This window comes from Schistocerca americana, chromosome 10, assembly GCF_021461395.2.
Source record: "Schistocerca americana isolate TAMUIC-IGC-003095 chromosome 10, iqSchAmer2.1, whole genome shotgun sequence".
NCBI classification, from domain to species: domain Eukaryota; kingdom Metazoa; phylum Arthropoda; class Insecta; order Orthoptera; family Acrididae; genus Schistocerca; species Schistocerca americana.
This window is the reverse complement of record NC_060128.1, coordinates 167,467,410-167,485,709: the sequence shown is the minus strand read 5'-3', so window position 1 is coordinate 167,485,709 and position 18,300 is coordinate 167,467,410. Positions and strand designations below refer to the sequence as shown.

The 18,300-nt window shown below is 43.4% G+C and overlaps 1 protein-coding gene across 1 annotated transcript in view; it reads left to right on the top strand.

Annotated features, from left to right (window-relative positions):
- LOC124552338 (synaptic vesicle glycoprotein 2A-like) overlaps nt 1–18,300 on the top strand; it is a 122,585-nt gene that overhangs the window by 39,284 nt on the left and 65,001 nt on the right. Inside the window, exons 3-4 of the mRNA XM_047126608.1 lie at nt 7,336–7,497; nt 15,677–15,839. Of these exons, the coding sequence (XP_046982564.1) occupies nt 7,336–7,497; nt 15,677–15,839 (325 nt within the window). The remainder of the gene's footprint in view (nt 1–7,335; nt 7,498–15,676; nt 15,840–18,300) is intronic.

Below are 18,300 nucleotides of genomic sequence, written 5' to 3'. Positions count from 1 at the left end.
TCAGCGACTGATAACGAAGGATTTGATGTTGACTGCATCAGCTTTACAGAGGAAGCACATTTCCATATAAATGAAGTCGTGAATAAACAAAACTAGCGATTGTGGGGTTCCGAAAATCCCCATTTGTTTGGAGTGATACAACTGTGATCAACAGTGAACGTTATGTTACAATTTTGGAACAGTTTGTCGCCACACAGCTAGTGTTGGAGGATCAACCTCATCGCACCGAAGAGGTGTCTCGCTTTCTTCATGAATACCTAGGAAACAGAGTCACTGCGTTGAATTATTGCTAATTTATTGGCGCAGGGGCGCATTGGCCTCCATATTCGCCCGATGTAACTCCTTGTCACTACTTTTTGTGGGGCACGTGGAAAGACACTGTCTACCGGAACCATTCCTCCAGCGTGAACGAGCTCAAATCAGCGATTTGTATGGCATCTGAATCCGTGCGAGGAGAAACGTGTGAAAACTCTTCTTCGCCGAACTGCGACCGTTATGGAGACTACAGATATTGTTACACGGTATTTGTGTGTAGTCGCGTGGTGGTGACTGTTTTTTTTTATGTTGTTCCTGGCTGGATGAGGATAGGGTGGTTTCCTCTCACTGCAACACGAAATGTACACGTCGTTAAAATACACTTTATTACAGGAACCAACTGAGTACTTAACTTCAATGAAGTCTAGTCTGTACTAATCCTTGAATTTTGTCCGTGTCCACGTCACAACCGTATACAATGACTAACGTTCCCTCACAGCTGGCCAAGGTGTGAGGTGACGATTGTCACTGTGGAAGAACACAGAGCGACGTACTGAAGTCCAACGCGAGCTGAGTGCTGATGTGACGTACTGAGGTACTCCGGTTGAGAGATTGGGACAGCTCGGACGGCGGCGGCCTGTATGCATTCGGGAAGTTTTTCCAAAACAGAGCAATTCTTTTCTCGAAAACAACATCACGCAAATGACTAAGAATCCGATTAATAAGTTTAATACGGAAGTAGACTTAGAGAAAGCTTTTGACAATGTTGACTGGAATACTCTCTTTCAAATTATAAAGGTGGCAGGGGTAAAATACAGGGAGCGAAAGGCTATTCACAAATTGTACAGAAACCAGATGGCATTTATAAGAGTCGATGGACATGAAAGGGAAGCAGCGGTTGGGAAGGGAGTGAGACAGGGTTGTAGCCTCTCCCCAATGTTATTCAATCTGCATATTGAGCGAGCAGTAAAGGAAACAAAACAAAAATTCAGAGTAGGTATTAAAATCTATGGAGAAGAAATAAAAACTATGAGATTCGCCGATGACAACGTAATTCTGTCAGAGACAGCAAAGGACTTGGAAGAGCAGTTGAACGGAATGGATAGTGTCTTGAAAGGATGATATAAGATGAACATCAACAAAAGCAAAACGAGGATAATGGAATGTAGTCGAATCAAGTCGGGTGATACTGAGGGTATTAGATTAGGAAATGAGACACTTAAAGTAGTAAAGGAGTTTTGCTATTTGGGGAACAAAATAACTGATGATGGTCGAAGTAGAGAGGATATAAAACGTAGACTGGCAATGGCAAGGAAAGCGTTTCTGAAAAACAGAAATTTGTTAATATCGACTATAGATTTAAGTGTCAGGAAGTCGTTTCTGAAAGTATTTGTATGGAGTGTAGCCATGTATGGAAGTGAAACGTGGACGATAAATAGTTTCGACAAGATGAGAATAGAAGCTTTCGAAATATGGTGCTACAGAAGAATGCTGAAGATTAGATGGGTACATCAAATAACTAATGAGGAGGTACTGAATAGAATTGGGGAGAAGAGGAGTTTGTGGCACAAGTTGACAAGAAGAAGGGACCGGTTGGTAGGACATGTTCTGAGGCATCAAGGGACCACCAATTTAGTATAGGAGGGCAGCGTGGAGGGTAAAAATCGTAGAGGGAGACCAGGAGATGAATACACTAAGCAGATTCAGAAGGATGTAGGTTGCAGTAAGTACTGGGAGATGAAGAAGCTTGCACAGGATAGAGTAGCATGGAGAGCTGCATCAAACCAGTCTCAGGACTGAAGACCACAACAACAACAACAATACGGAAGTTAGGAAAGCAATAGATCGGTCTCATTTTTTGGTGGATGATAAAACTAGGTGTGATTTAAAAATGATGGCGGTCGAATTACCTAAGCTTAGGGCACAGGTTAAGACCCAAAAAGTAGAAAAAAGCATTAGGTCGATTGTGGATGGAAGGAAAGCTCCTAGTGCCAAGTCGAACAAATATCTTAACAGTAAGTTTAAAGAACTATATGTTTGAAACCTCTTACAGTTTAAAGAATAGTTATGAGTGGGCAAGTTTCCTTAAGGATGTAGCAGTACCAGAGGGTGCATGTCTGGTATCTTTTGCTTTAAAAAAATTGTATACTAATATTCCAATTAAAGAGTGTCTTGAAGTGGTCAAGAATAATTTGATAAATCATTGTAAGCTGAGCCATGCCGAACTTGTGGTATTTGTCGATTTACTAGAAACGTCACTATCGTTTAACTGCTTTCAGTTTAATAACAAGTATCACAGTCAGCGTGACGGCTTAGCAATGGGCAATTGCCTAGCTAGTACGCTAAAGAGCCTGTTATTCAGGGATAATATATCGCTAAGAGAGAAAACAGTTTATTTTAAGAGATATGTAGATGATATTATAGCCGTCGTGATAGGTGATAGAAAAGATATCGATGATTATTTAAATGCGCTGAATGCTATGCATAAGCAGATCATCTTTACAGTAGAAATTGAAAGTAATAATAATATTAGCTACTTAGACCTCACTATTACTAAAGCAGCAGGCCGTCATACGTTTAGCATTTACAGCAATCCAGTAGCTACAGGCGTTGTTATTCATGCGCAGTCCAGCCATCCATCTACGTATAAAAAGCCCTATTTCTGCTCAATGATACACAGGCTCTTAAAGCTTCCGTTGCAACGCAGCGGCGTTAGGCAAGAGATTGATGTCCTCAAGCATACATACAGCCTGTGGCACTGTTTATGATGCGGCCATGGTGGACACGTTGTATACAAAAATTTAAAAAAAGCAGGGATAAGAAGGAAAGCCCATCTAACAATAGTAGGGGTAAAAAGTATGTTCCAGTGACATATCAAGGCCCGTCTTCTGACAAAATAGACCGACAGTTTCGTAAGTTCGGGGTGGTCCTGGCATTTAGCACGAAAAATAGTTTGCTCTCGAAACTTGGGCATACGATTGAACACAGCACCGATAAATTTTAGAAACACAGGGGTATACAGTTTATAATATGGCGGGGGGTGAAGGTTTTTATGTGGGGTAAACGGGGAGATCGTTTATTACGCGCTTTCGTGAGCACACGAGTGCCCACAATAAGTCCGCTTTGGGTGACCATCTGTTGGACTCAAACCATAAACATACTAATATGCAACGAAGTATGAAAATCTTGCATAAAGGACCTAAAGGCAGCAAACTCAACGTTTTGGAAAACATAGAAATTTACATCTATCTATCTAGAAATTTACAAACACTGAAAGAGGTTTCCAAGGAAATTGTTGAACGACCAATTAGAATCGGTGGACCACAATTTCTTTGACATATTTGGTGCGGTGCTCTAGAGATCCTGTGCGGCGTGTTCAGAAACTATGATTGGTGTTGTGTATCTGTTATGCTCGGAAAACCACCTATAGAGTACTGCTAAAAACTTTTCTGACCTGGCCTTCTTTATTACGTATGCCTATGCAGGTTTTCATAGTCCGTCCGTACTACGTTCATAATGAGTGTATAGATGATGACAGCCTTTTATAGCACGTTAGTACTTTTTCTAGCGTTTCATCCTTAGTGCCCAGATAGATAAAGCCCAGCATATAGGTTTTAACCGGCAGGAAGATGCTGTGATATGCAAATGAGTAGCTTTTCAGAGCATTCACACAAGGCTGGTGCCTGTGGCGACACCTACAACGTGCTGACATGAGGAAAGTTTCCAACCGATTTCTCATACACAAGCGGCAGTTGACCGGAGTTGCGTGGGCAAAGGTTGCTGTGATGCCTCGTGTAAGGAGGAGAAATGCGTACCATCACATTTCCGACTTTGATAAAGGTCGGATTGTAGCCTTTCTCGATTGCAGTTTATCGTATCGCTACATTGCTCCTCGCATTGGTCGAGATCCAATGACTGTTAGCAGAATATGGAATCGGTGGGTTCAGGAGGGTAATACGGAACGCCGTGCTGCATCCCAACGGCCTCGTATCACTAGCAGTCGAGATAACAGGCATCTTATCCACATGGCTGTAACGGATCGTGATGCCACGTCTCGAACCCCGACTCAACAGATGGGGCCGTTTGCAAGACAACAACCATCTCCACGAACAGTTCGACGACGTTTGCAGCAGCATGGACTATCAGCTCGCAGACGATGGCTGCGGTTACCCTTGACGCTGCATCACAGACAGGAGCGCCTGCGATGGTGTGCTCAACGACGAACCTGGGTGCACGAATGGCAAAAAGTCATTTTTTCGGATGACTCCAGGTTCTGTTTACAGCATCACGATGGTCGCATCCGTGTTTGGCACCATCGCGGTGAACGCACATTGGAAGCGTGTATTCGTCATCGGCATACTGGCATATAACCCGGCGTGATGGTATGGAGTGCCATTGGTTTCACGTCTTGGTCACCTCTTGTTCGCTCTGATGTCTTTTGACCCATGGCTCTACCCTTCATTTGATCCCTGCGAAACCCTACATTTCAGCAGGATAATGCACGACCGCATGTTGCAGGTCCTGTACGGGCTTTTCTGGATACAGAAAATGTTCGACTGCTGCCCTGGCGAGCATATTCTCCAGATCTCTCACCAATAGAAAACGTCTGGTCAATGGTGGCCGAGCTACTGGCTCGTCACAATATGCCAGTCACTACTCTTGATGAACTGTGGATTAGAAGCTGCATGGGCAGCTTTTCCTGTACATGCCATCCAAGCTCTGTTTGACTCAATTCTCAGGCGTATCAAGGCCGTTATTAGGACCAGAGGTGGTTGTTCTGGGTACTGATTTATCAGGATGTATGTACCGAAATTGAGTGAAAGCGTAATCACATTTCAGTTCTAGTATAATATATTATGTAGTTTTGTATGGCGCTAATATGGATAATTCCTTTGCTTCAGATGTTTTCACTCTGTAATTGACGTACTTCATAGTATGTAGTACGCTTAGCATGTGTAGTATGTACAGTGAGTGTATGCGAAAGTGTTCCTTGCATGGTATTTGATTAGCAGTAATAGTAAAGTTGTATTGTAGTAGTAATGAGTGGTTACACTGTGGGTGTGTGTGTGTGTGTGCACTGCTGGACAGCGCTATCTGGTGGCCGGTCGTGAACCACTAGAACCGCAGCAGGTGAAACCAGCGCGGAATAGGGCAGTGTGATGCCGACCGTTGTTAGTCGATTAGCGGTCATGTACCAAGTAGTTTTATCTTGTGACTTCGTTTTTACATATATGATGGAAAAGAATGACTATGAGAGCAGTTGTTTTTTATTTTTATAACCTTGATTTTATATCAGCTGGTCTACCTCATGTGTCGTTATATTCAAATGGTTTATAAACGTTAAGCTACATTCAGGTATGTGGTACTGTGCTAATAGTGATGTATATAGTGTAAATTATGTAAGCCCTCCCTCAAACCTGTCATGTTATATGTTCACAGATCCGATGATGCCACATTTAGTGTGTTGAAACCGGTCATTTAGTAAACAGTATTTAAGAGATCTTGGCTTTTGAATTATTTATACAACAGAGCGATCGTCCCACCACACACTGTGTGTTCACTGCATTATGGATTTTGGCAAAGGCTTCCTTTGTGTTGACCTCAATTGGATTGATGGAGCATGCTTCATCTTCGGTGGTTGACCGACCACGTTTAAATTCATGAATCGAAAAGTAAATTGTCTTTAATGATGGTGCAGGGCCCCCCGTGAACTTCATCCAGTTCTATTTTGATCTGTACAGTAACCCAACCATCAAAAGAAAATGTTTAATAACAGCATGAATCTCTATTTTCTTCCTTTTCAATCGCAGTTGACACACTTACTTAGACACTTGTCAGAATTGAACTAGACGCAGTGAATTGTTAAAATTCTTCATACGATTCTTGGGGTAATCAGGCTTACAAAACATGAAGGCAGTACAAAAATGTTCCATTCTTTCATGGAAATTTACCAGACTTATCAAACAACCCTCATAAAGCACTCCAGACTATTCCAGACCATTCTGGAATCTTCCAGAAAAATAACGTATGTTCATATTCGAGAATACTTGTAAAGGCTCGAGATCATTATCGAACGATATCTAATTTTTCTCTCGAAAAGTATATTGACTGGAAAGAGACAGAACGTGTTCTAGTGACCAACACAGTGTGATGTCAGCCACTTCATACACTCGTAGCTTTACAACCACAACGACTCCCACTGTGAAATCTCTAAACTGCACCACAAGAAAACCATCAGTACCACCAGAAAGAAAAGTCTCTATAATATTTCAGAATGTTCTAGCGTTTTCCAAAAAATCGTAGAGTTTTCTGGAATGTTCCAGAATGTTCTAGGATTTTCCAGAATATTGTATAATTTTCCAGAATGTCCCAGGATATTCCAGGATTTTCAAGAATGTTCTCAAATCTTCCATTATACTTTTCAGCTGGGGATACCGTCCAGATCAGAAAGACATATACAGGCGATGACTAGATCCATGCTTCAACATACTCTTGGAAATCGTTTAAATCATATCAGCGAAAATGAAAGTGATGGGATGCGAAATAAATTCTAGTACATTCTGGAACACTTTAGAGATTTCTAGAACCTTGTGGAAAATTCTTTATCACTCTGAAACATTTTACAAAATTCTCCAGTATACTCGAATGTTTTGACACTTGATTCCCAGCTGTCCATCGACTGTCCATCAGAAGTTCATTGTCGTGAGGCCATCTTCTGACACCCACATCTTCGACCAAACACTGCAGTTCCAAACCAAAACCTTCTCCATGGTTGGGGCATGAAGGACTGCCACGCCGTACAATTCCCATAGGGCTGGGAGAGGGTATCATAGTGCCATGCTTGGATAAGCCACGTTTACATTCATTACATATGTACCACATGCAGTGCACTCTTAACTTCCTGAGTATGTATGGTTTGTGGGCCAGAAGGCCGTAATGTTACCAGACGAAATTCGTACCTAAGTAAATGGTGCTGGTACGCGAGGAACTGCACTATGAAGTCCTAATCGTCCTCCACCAGACACATCTTCAGGAAGCCCGCAAGATCAATCACAGCTGGTAGCGATGCGTGTGTTCCAGGGGTGGGCCGCTTCCATTACGTGCTGGTGACTGTCTGCGGCTTCTGCCTCATCTCCATGATTTTCGAGTCTCTGGCGGCGGCCTACGTCACGCCGGCGGCCCAGTGCGACTTCGACATGACGTCATTCGAAAAGGGCTTCCTGAGCGGAACCATCTACGTGGGTGAGTACACACGTCACTAACACTGTGTCTCGCTGGTCGTGCCTTCTCCTTCTCCTTCTTCTCTTGTACACATCTGTCTTACGAGATGAGCCGACTAGACATTTTTCATGTGGCTCTGTCCTCACGGAGAGAACCGTATCCGTTGCCGAGAGAGAAAGATAAAGAGAGAGACATAGACGTAGAGAGAGAGAGAGAGAGAGAGAGACAGACAGAGAGAGAGGGGGGGGGGGAGGGGCACAGCGGCAGGATCATGGCTCCCCCTTCCACACCCTCCCCAAAAGATTTTAGCAGAAGGGTTCGTAACACATATAAATAAAAATGTAAATGGTGTGGGTTCCTGTAGTCATGTCCTAGTTCATGAACCACGGGCAACGTATGAGTGGCCAAGTAAGTGGTCCCGACAGTCGGGATACCAGTTACTTTGGAATAAGGCTGGGCATCTCGGACATATTCTGAGTCGTGGTCACCTTTGTGCTCATACGACAAAGACTACCAAATCCACCGGTTAGTCCCTCAGCCGTTAGGGGTAAAACCCAATGGGACTCGGGGCAAGTAAGGCTAGCAACCTGCTTCCCTGGTACTTTAAATATGATGCTGGCAACAATCAGAGCAAAATGCCTCGGACCTTTGGAGGTGACGGAGTCCCACCTCTAACTGACAAACCAGGGGCTCCTAAGATACGACTTGGCAAACAAATGGTAATGAGATGGGGAGCTATTAATATCAACGGGGGCTACTCTTGGAAGAAGGTAGAGCTGGCAGAGGCTGCAAGTAAGATGGGGCTGGACGTTTTAGCTGTTAGTGACATTCGGGTAAGGGGTGAGAAAGAAGAAGAAGTGGGAGAATACAAGGTCTACTTGTCAGGAGTCAAAGCAGGAATAGCACAATGGGGTGTAGGGCTTTACATCAGGAAAGAAATGGAACCCAGCATAGTTGCAATAAGGTATGTAAACGAACGACTGATGTGGATAGATTTGACAGTGTCTAGCAAGAAAATTAGGATTGTGTCAGTATATTCGCATTGTGAAGGGACTGATCAAGATAAGATGGATAGTTTTTATGAGGCACTCAGTGATGTAATTGTTAGAGTAAAGGACAAGGACAGTGTTCTGCTCATGGGTGATTTTAACGCCAGGATTGGAAATCGAACAGAAGGGTATGAAAAGGTTATGGGTAAATTTGGAGAGGATATGGAGGCCAACAGGAACGGGCAGCAACTCTTGGATTTCTGTGCCAGTATGGGCTTAGTTATCACAAACTCCTTTTTTAAACATAAGAACATTCACCGGTATACTTGGGAAAGCAGGGGAACCAGATCTGTCATTGACTATATAATAACAGATCAGGAATTCAGGAAGGCTGTGAGGGACACACGTGTATTCAGGGGATTCTTTGATGACACTGATCATTATTTAATCTGCAGTGAAATTGGGATTGCGAGGCCGAAAGTGCAGGAGGTCAGGTCCATATGTAGGAGGATAAGAGTGGAGAAACTTCAGGATAAGGAAATCAGGCACAAGTACATAACAGCGATCTCAGAAAGGTACCAGTTAGTTGAATGTAGTCAATTACAGTCATTGGAAAAGGAATGGACAAGGTACAGGGACACAGTACCAGAAGTGGCTAAAGAATGTCTTGAACAGTAGTTGTAAAAGTAGGAGGAAGCAAACAGCTTGGTGGAATGACACAGTCAAGGCAGCCTGTAAAAGGAAAAAGAAGGCGTATAAAAATGGTTACATACTAGAACTCAGGTAGACAGAGAAAGTTATGTTGAAGAAAGAAACAAAGCCAAACAGATAATTGCAGCATCCAAGAAGAAATCTTGGGAAGACTTTGGAAACAGGTTGGAGACATTGGGTCAAGCTGCTGGAAAACCATTCTGGAGTGTAATTAGCAGTCTTCGAAAGGGAGGTAAGAAGGAAATGACAAGTATTTTGGACAGGTCAGGAAAACTGCTGGTGGATCCTGTGGATGCCTTGGGCAGATGGAGGGAATATTTTGAAGAGTTGCTCAATGTAGGTGAAAATACGATCAGTAATGTTTCAGATTTCGAGGTAGAATGGGATAGGAAAGATAATGGAAATAGGATCACGTTTGAGGAAGTGGAGAAAATGGTCAATAGATTGCAGTGCAATAAAGCAGCTGGGTTGGATGAAATTAAGTCGGAACTCATCAAGTACAGTGGAATGTCAGGTCTTAAATGGCTACACAGGATAATTGAAATGGCCTGGGAGTCGGGACAGGTTCCATCAGACTGGACAAAAGCAGTAATCACACCAATCTTTAAACATGGAAACAGAAAAGATTGTAACAACTACAGAGGTATCTCTTTAATCAGCGTTGTGGGTAAAATCTTCTCAGGTATTGTTGAAAGGAAAGTGCGAGTATTAGTTGAGGAGCAATTGGATGAAAATCAGTGTGGGTTTAGGCCTCTTAGAGGTTGTCAGGACCAGATCTTTAGCTTACGACAAATAATGGAGAAGTGTTACGAGTGGAACAGGGAATTGTATCTATGCTTTATAGATCTAGAAAAGGCATATGACCGGGTTCGTAGGAGGAAGTTATTGTCTGTGCTACGAGATTATGGAATAGGAGGCAAACTTTTGCAAGCAATTAAAGGTCTTTACATGGATAGTCAGCCAGCAGTTAGAGTTGACGGTAAACTGAGTTCATGGTTCAGAGTAGTTTCAGGGGTAAGACAAGGCTGCAACCTGTCTCCACTGTTGTTCATATTATTTATGGATCATATGTTGAAAACAATAGCCTGGCTGGGTGAGATTAAGATATGTGAACACAAGCAGTCTTGCATATGCGGATGACTTAGTTGTGATGGCAGATTCGATTGAAAGTTTGCAGAGTAATATTTCAGAGCTGGATCAGAAATGTAAGGACTATGGTATGAAGATTAGCATCTCCAAAACAAAAGTAACGTCAGTGGGAAAGAAATATAAACGGATTGAGTGCCAAATAGGAGGAACAAAGTTAGAACAGGTGGACGGTTTCAAGTATTTAGGATGCATATTCTCACAGGATGGCAACATAGTGAAAGAACTGGAAGCGAGGTGTAGCAAGGCTAATGCAGTGAGCGCTCAGCTACGATCTACTCTCTTCTGCAAGAAGGAAGTCAGTACCAAGACTAAGTTATCTGTGCACCGTTCAATCTTTCGACCAACTTTGTTGTATGGGAGCGAAAGCTGGGTGGATTCAGGTTACCTTATCAATAAGGTTGAGGTTACGGATATGAAAGTAGCTAGGATGATTGCAGGTACTAGTAGATGGGAACAATGGCAGGAAGGTGTCCACAATGAGGAAATCAAAGAAAAACTGGGAATGAACTCTATAGATGTAGCAGTCAGGGCGAACAGGCTTAGATGGTGGGGTCACGTTACACGCATGGGAGAAGCAAGGATACCCAAGAGACTCATGGGTTCAGCAGTAGAGGGTAGGAGGAGTCGGGGCAGACCAAGGAGAAGGTACCTGGATTCGGTTAAGAATGATTTGGAAGTAATAGGTTTAACATCAGAAGAGGCACCAATGTTAGCACTGAATAGGGGATCATGGAGGAATTTTATAAGGGGGGCTATGCTCCAGACTGAACGCTGAAAGGCATAATCAGTCTTAAATGATGATGATGATGATGATGATGTTCTTTTTTTTTCAAATTGATGTATCTTCGAAAGTTCTTGACCAATTGTTTTGAAATTTTGACAAAACACTGAATTTTAATACAACTGTGTTTTTAGTTACCTAGGTCTTTAACATCTATATTTTTATACGAGTGTACTACCTCATGGCGCAACATGCAAGCAACCGGCAGCTCAGTCGTGAACAGTTCGTCCAAGGAGACACACGTTTCTCAAATTAGTGATTACGATTTATTGTCATAGTTACTGCTGGAAGAAAATGATGAAGAACACGTTCCACACTAACAGTTGCATAATGGAAACGCTCAAACACATCTCATATTTAGGACAAAGCTTGGCAGAAGTTTCTTTGCAACACATGAATCATCTTTTATTTAAAGAATATGATTCATATTACATAATACGTCAGAGTGAATTTTTAGATCTTGGACTAACTTAAAACTTTTACATAAATTAAGTATCAATGCAGTCTACTGTCTTCATTCAGAGTAATAATATGTATTTTAATTCGATATAAATACGCTGACTGCGAATATCTTGGCATCAACTGAGTTAGATATAGATATTGTATCTATTAGTGACATATGAAAATTTGTGTCCGACCAGGACACGAACCCGTATATCCCACTTACGACGACCAATTTCTTTAAGCTCTATCCGTGCACGCTAGTTTATTTCTAATTAATTTCGGACGACTGTCAATCATCATTATTGACTGTTCATCCAGACGTGGAAGTAAATAATACCTATATGCTACTTTCAGGTTGAAAACATGAATGAAAATTCCAGCACTGACACAAACACTGAAAATCCTGCAAAGTGTCCTGCAACAGCTGTTTCTGTTGGAAGTGAAGTTGATTTATACGCTCAAAGTCCCAGAGAAAAAAATTAAGAAAATAAAGAAATTGCTGCAGGGAAAAAGATCGATATTTAAATAACAAAGTAGCTTGAGTGTTACCTGAAGCTAAAAGTAGTGGCAGTCGACAGGTTACACATGCGAACAGAATGAATTTAAAAGCTTATGTGACATGTTTTTGGCTAAAGATTTATCACAATTCATTTCACTGGCGTTTCCTTTAATAAACGTTTTCATTTCGTCGGTTACATTACTTCCGTTTCGTAAGAATGTTCATTTCGACCCGTAGTAGTAAGCAGCTATATAGTTTCGCTTTTGCGAGGTTTCAATATTGCGCCAAGCGCAACGTTTCGCTTGACGTAAGAGAAATCTAAGGAGCTGCCGTCTGCTTTCTTCTCTGTATACTCCATCTCCGTGCTTTAGCTGTTACGTCCCCTAACCTCCACTCACTACGTAAGGAGACCTCTCCCCACAAATGTATCATTCACACTATTCCTGAACAGCTTTTTGATGTGTGGCGTAATACATGGAGGTGACAAAAGATATAAAATATCGATCTCCACATGTACATATGGCAGTAGTATCGCACACACAAGGTATTTTTACTCCGGCGATACGTGATTCGTGATTATGGGCGCATGACGGCAGATAATAGACTTTGAGAGCGGAATGGTAGTTGGAGCTAGACGCATCTACATCGACATCCATACTCCGCAAGCCACCTGACGTTGTGTGGCGGAGGGTACCTTGAGTACCTCTATCGGTTCTCCCTTCTGTTCCAGTCTCGTATTGTTCGTGGAAAGAAAGATTGTCGGTATGCCTCTGTGTGGGCTCTAATCTCTCTGATTTTATCCTCATGGTCTGTTCGCGAGATATAGGAGGAGGGAGCAATATACTGCTTGACTCCTCGGTGAAGGTATGTTCTCGAAACTTCAACAAAAGCCCATACCGAGCTACTGAGCGTCTCTCTTGCAGTCTTCCACTGGAGTTTATCTATCATCTCCGTAACGCTTTCGCGATTGCTAAATGATCCTGTAACGAAGCGCGCTGCTCTCTGTTGGATCTTCTCTATCTCTTCTATCAACCCCATCTGGTACAGATCCCACACTGGTGAGCAGCATTCAAGCATTGGGCGAACAAGTGTACTGTAAGCTACTTCCTTTGTTTTCGGACTGCATTTCCTTAGGATTCTTCCAATTGAGATTAATTTTATATGGTCATTCCATTTAAAATCACTCCTAATGCCTACTACCAGATAATTTATGAAATTAACTGCTTCCAGTTGCTGACCTGCTATATTGTAGCTAAATGATAAGGGATCTTTCTTTCTATGTATTTGCAGCACATTACATTTGTCTACATTGAGATTCAATTGCCATTCCCTGCACCATGCGTCAATTCGTTGCAGATCCTCCTGCATTTCAGTACAACCTCTCGATATACTACAGCATCACCCCAAAAAGTCTCAGTGAACTTCTGATGTTATCCACAAGGTCATTTATGTATATTGTGAATAGCAACGGTCCTACGACACTCCCCTGCGGCACACCTGAAATCACTCTTACTTCGGAGGACTTCTCTCAATTGAGAATGACATGCTGCGTTCTGTTATCGAGGATGACATGCTGCGTTCTGTTATCTAGGAACTCTTCAATCCAATCACACAATTGGTCGGATAGTCCATATGCTCTTACTTTGTTCATTAAACGACTGTGGGGAACTGTAGCAAACTCCTTGAGGAAGTCAAGATACACGTCATCTACCTGGTAACCCGTGTCTATGGCCCTCTGAGTCTCGTGGGCGAATAGCGCGAGCTGGGTTTCACACGATCGTCGTTTTCGAAACCCATGCTGATTCCTACAGAGTGGATTTCTAGTCTCCAGATAAGTCATTATACTTGAACATGATACGTGTTCCAAAATTCTAGAACTGGTCGACGTTAGAGATAAGGGGGTATAGTTCTGCACGTCTGTTCAACGTCCCTTCTTGAAAACGGGGATGACCTGTGCCCTTTTCCAATCCTTTGGAACGCTACGCTCTACGCTCTTCTAGAGACCTACGGTACACCGCTGCAAGAAGGGGGACAAGCTCCTTAGCGTATCCTGTGTAAAATCGAACTGGTATCGCATCAGGTCCAGCGGCCTTTCCTCTTTTGAGCGATTTTAATCGTTTTTCTATCCCTCTGTCATCTATTTCGATATCTACGATTTTGTCATCTGTGCGACAATCTAGAGAAGGAACAACAGTGCGGTCTTCGTCTGTGAAACAACTTTGGAAAAAGACATTTAGTATTTCGGCCTTTAGTCTGTCATCTATTTCAGTACCATTTTGGTCACAGGGTGTCTGGACATTTTGTTTTGATCCACCTACCGCTTTGACATCAGACCAAAATTTCTCAGGATTTTCTGCCAAGTCAGTACATAGAACTTTACTTTCGAATTCGTTGAACGTCTCTCGCATAGCCCTCCTCACACTACATTTCGCATGTGACCTTACATTTCGGAAGTCGTTAGGAAATTCAGTATTCCGCGATCCACAGCATTAAGAGGCCGCCGAGAGTACCAAACTGTAGGCATTAGATATAACCACGAGTGGCCGACAGCCTTCACTTAACGACCGAGAGCAGCGGCGTTGGCCTAGAGTTGTCGGTGCTAATAGACAAGCAACACTGCGTGAATAGCAGCAGAAATCAATGTGGGACGTGAGACGAATGTATGCGTTATGGCAGTGTGGCGAAATTTGGCAGTAATGGACTATGGCCGCAGACGACCGACGCGAGTGACTTTGCTAACAGCACGACGACATCGCCTGCAGCGGCTCTCCTGGGCTCGTGACCATATCGGTTGGACGCTAGACGCCTGGAAAACCGAACCTGGTCAAATGAATCCTGATTTAAGTTGGTAAGAGGTGATGGCAGGAACCGAGTATGGCGCAACCCCACGAAGCCATGGACCCAAGTTGTCAACAAGGCACTGGGCAAGGTGTTGGTTTTGGAAAAAGGTCCCTAGGCTTACGCACTACTTAGTGGAACTTAAACTAACTTGCACTAAGGACAAAACACACACACACACACGCGCGCGCGCGCCCTATGGAGGATTCGAACCTCCGACGGGGGGAGCTGCGAAGGTGGTGGTTTCTCTATAATGATGTGGTCTTTGTGTACGTGGAATGGACTAGACCCTCTGCTTATATGCGGCTACTTTCAGCTATTCATGGACTAAATGATCCCAAATAACAATGGAATTTTTATGGATGACTATACACCACAATTGTTCGCGGTTGGTTTGAAGATAACTGGATAATTCGAGTGAATGATTTGGCAATCCAGATCTCCCTATGTGAATCCCATCGAACATTTATGACACAAAATCGAAAGCTCAGTTCGTGCATAAAATTCTACACCGGCAACACTTCCGCAATTATGTACGTCTGCAGAATGAGTACGGCTCAGTATTTCTGCAGGTGGCTCCCAACGACTTGTTGGGAGTCCATCCCATGCCGAGTTTCTGCACTACACCAGTAAAAGTAGATCCGACACGATATTAGGAGGTATCCGACGACTTCTGTGCACACAGTGTACAGTTCTTATGCTGCTATCTGATATGACATGACAGTGTCAAGGTTTCTGAATTGAACGGCTAGTACGAGTTTCGTCATTAACGTGGTGTTCCATCCTCAGGCATGATCGTGAGCTCGCACCTGTGGGGCTTCGTGGCGGACACGCGCGGCCGGCGGCAGGTGCTGCTGGTGACGCTCGCCCTCAACTTCGTGTGCTCTGTGGCGGCCGCCCTCATGCCCACGCTGCCTCTCCTCATATTCTTCAGGTTCCTCAACGGCGTCTGGTGAGTTCATCGCAGCCAACGGCGTCGCATGATGAAGTATTCGGTACTAATATCGACGGATACATTAATTTATTCAACACAGTCACAGTCCATCGCAGCAGCAAAAAATAATTAATGTAGAGTGATGACGTTTTGGGAATATTTTTCTCTATGTAACATAGTGAAGTGATTAATATTGCTAGATCACAGGTCAATGTAAGCGCGAGATAAGCCATTGCAAATGTGAAATGCTGGTACATTAACAACCGGTATTCAAGTGGTTCAAACGGCTGTGAGCACGATTGGACTTAATATCTGAGGTCATCAGCCCCCTAGACTTAGAACTACTTAAACCTAACTAACCTAAGGACATCATGCACATCCACGCCCGAGACACGATTCGAACTTGCGATTGTAGCAGCAGCGCGGTTCCAGACTGACTCTCCTAGAACGGCTCGGACATTGTGTCGAAAAGATGCCGAAAGTCACTTTGTGGGGTGGAGTTCCATGCCTGTTGCATTTGGTCCTTCAGTATAGGGACAGCTAACGCTGGTTGGGGATGACTTTGGAGTTTACGTTCAAAAATGGTTCAAATGGCTCTGAGCACTATCCGACTTAACTTCTGAGGTCATCAGTCCCCTAGACTTAGAACTACTTAAACCTAACTAACTTAAGGACATCACACACATCCATGCCCGAGGCAGGATTTGAACCTGCGACCGTAGCGGTCGCTCGGCTCCAGACTGTAGCGCCTAGAACCGCACGGCCACTCCGGCCGGCGTTTACGTCCAATGATGTCCCATACATGCTCGGTTGTAGACAGATCTGGTGATCGAGCAAGCCACGACAATATGTCGACGCTCTGAAGAGCATGTTGGGTTACAACAGCGGTAATTGGACGAGTGTTATCCTGTTGGAAAACATCCCCTAGAACCTTGTTCATGACTGGCAGTTTAACAAGTCGAATCACCAGAATGGCGTACAAATTTCAAGTCAGCGTGCGTGAGATAACCGCGAGAGTGCTCCTGCTGCCTTACAAAACCGCACCCCAGACCATGACTCCAGGTGTAGGTCCAGTATGTTAAGCACGCAGGCAGGTGGGTTGCAGGCCCTCAACTACTCTGTCTGATCAACACACGCTCATGACTGGCATCGAGGCAGAACCAGTTTTCATTAGAAAGACACCACCCCTCCACTCTGCCCGCCAGCGTGCTCTCGCTTGACACCAGTGAAATAGCAAACGGCGGAGGCTTGGGACCAGTGGAAATCACGCGACAGGCCGTCTGGCTCAGCCCTGTCCCTGAAGTAACCGATTTGTGACAGTGTTACTGACGTACCAACTGCTGCTCAAATTGCTGCTGCAGATGCAGCACGATGCGCCAGAGCGATATGCTGAACACGATTTTCTTTCCTCTAGGAAGCTGGTCTTCTTGCAACCGTGACCACTCTCAGCAATCATGTACAGTAGCCACATTTCTGCAAAGACTCTCTGCAGTGTCGTAGAAGGTACGTCAACTTTCCGTAGCCCCATTACACGACCTTGTCCAAACTCAGTGGCGTCTTGATGATGGAGTCTTTGCTACCTTAAAGGCATGTTTTGTTAATAACTCACCGAGTCGAATTCAAAGGTAACTAACGCTAACGACCGGTACAACGTGTGTTTAAGGCGAACCTGATTTGCACCCTCGTGGTGGAGCTACTGGGGCCACTCTTATGCGACTGGCGCGATATCTTATAACATTAACTGCTTACGTAGCTTGTGCTATCTATTACTAAATATGGTTTACTACGCGCAATGTTACAACAGAACAAATAGTCCTGTCACGGGAAAAGCCACGTGTAACACTCATACTGCTCGTTATTTAAGTTCTGAAACTATTTTGTTAACCAATTATGGTACATAGAAGCAGTGCAATGTTACCCTCTGAAAGAAATTTTGTTGCTTTGACCATGATGTGCCTAAAGCAGGTTGCCTATCGGACGTGAAAACCAGAATTACGTAATTATACAACATGTAACAGATAATATTTTACCTATTTAAACGTTCAAATGATAAAGGAAAACGGTCGCCAGCCTAATTAGGCATAAGAATGTGTAACATTCCTGTTCAAAAAATAGATTTAAGTACCTTAAATGGATAGACACAGTCTATACTTTCCCACGCGAGAGTGCAAAGAACCCAGTCACAAGCATATGTTAACGTTAAAGAGAGGGCTGACAGTTATAGCAGAACAAACCTGTTTGCATGAGCACAACATATAATGACACACCCTTCTGCCAAACAGTTTCAATAACATTATCATTAAAGTTAACTGTAGAATTATAAAATTGGGCATAAATTTAGTCTCTCTTTACCAATTACTTTTCTACCTGACTTGAAAATTAAATAGAGTTCACTAGGAAATAATTTCTCACAGTTCCCTGGAGAAAAGAAGTTACTATCTTTATAGGTAAAGCTCTTTCTGTTAATAACTTTCTATCA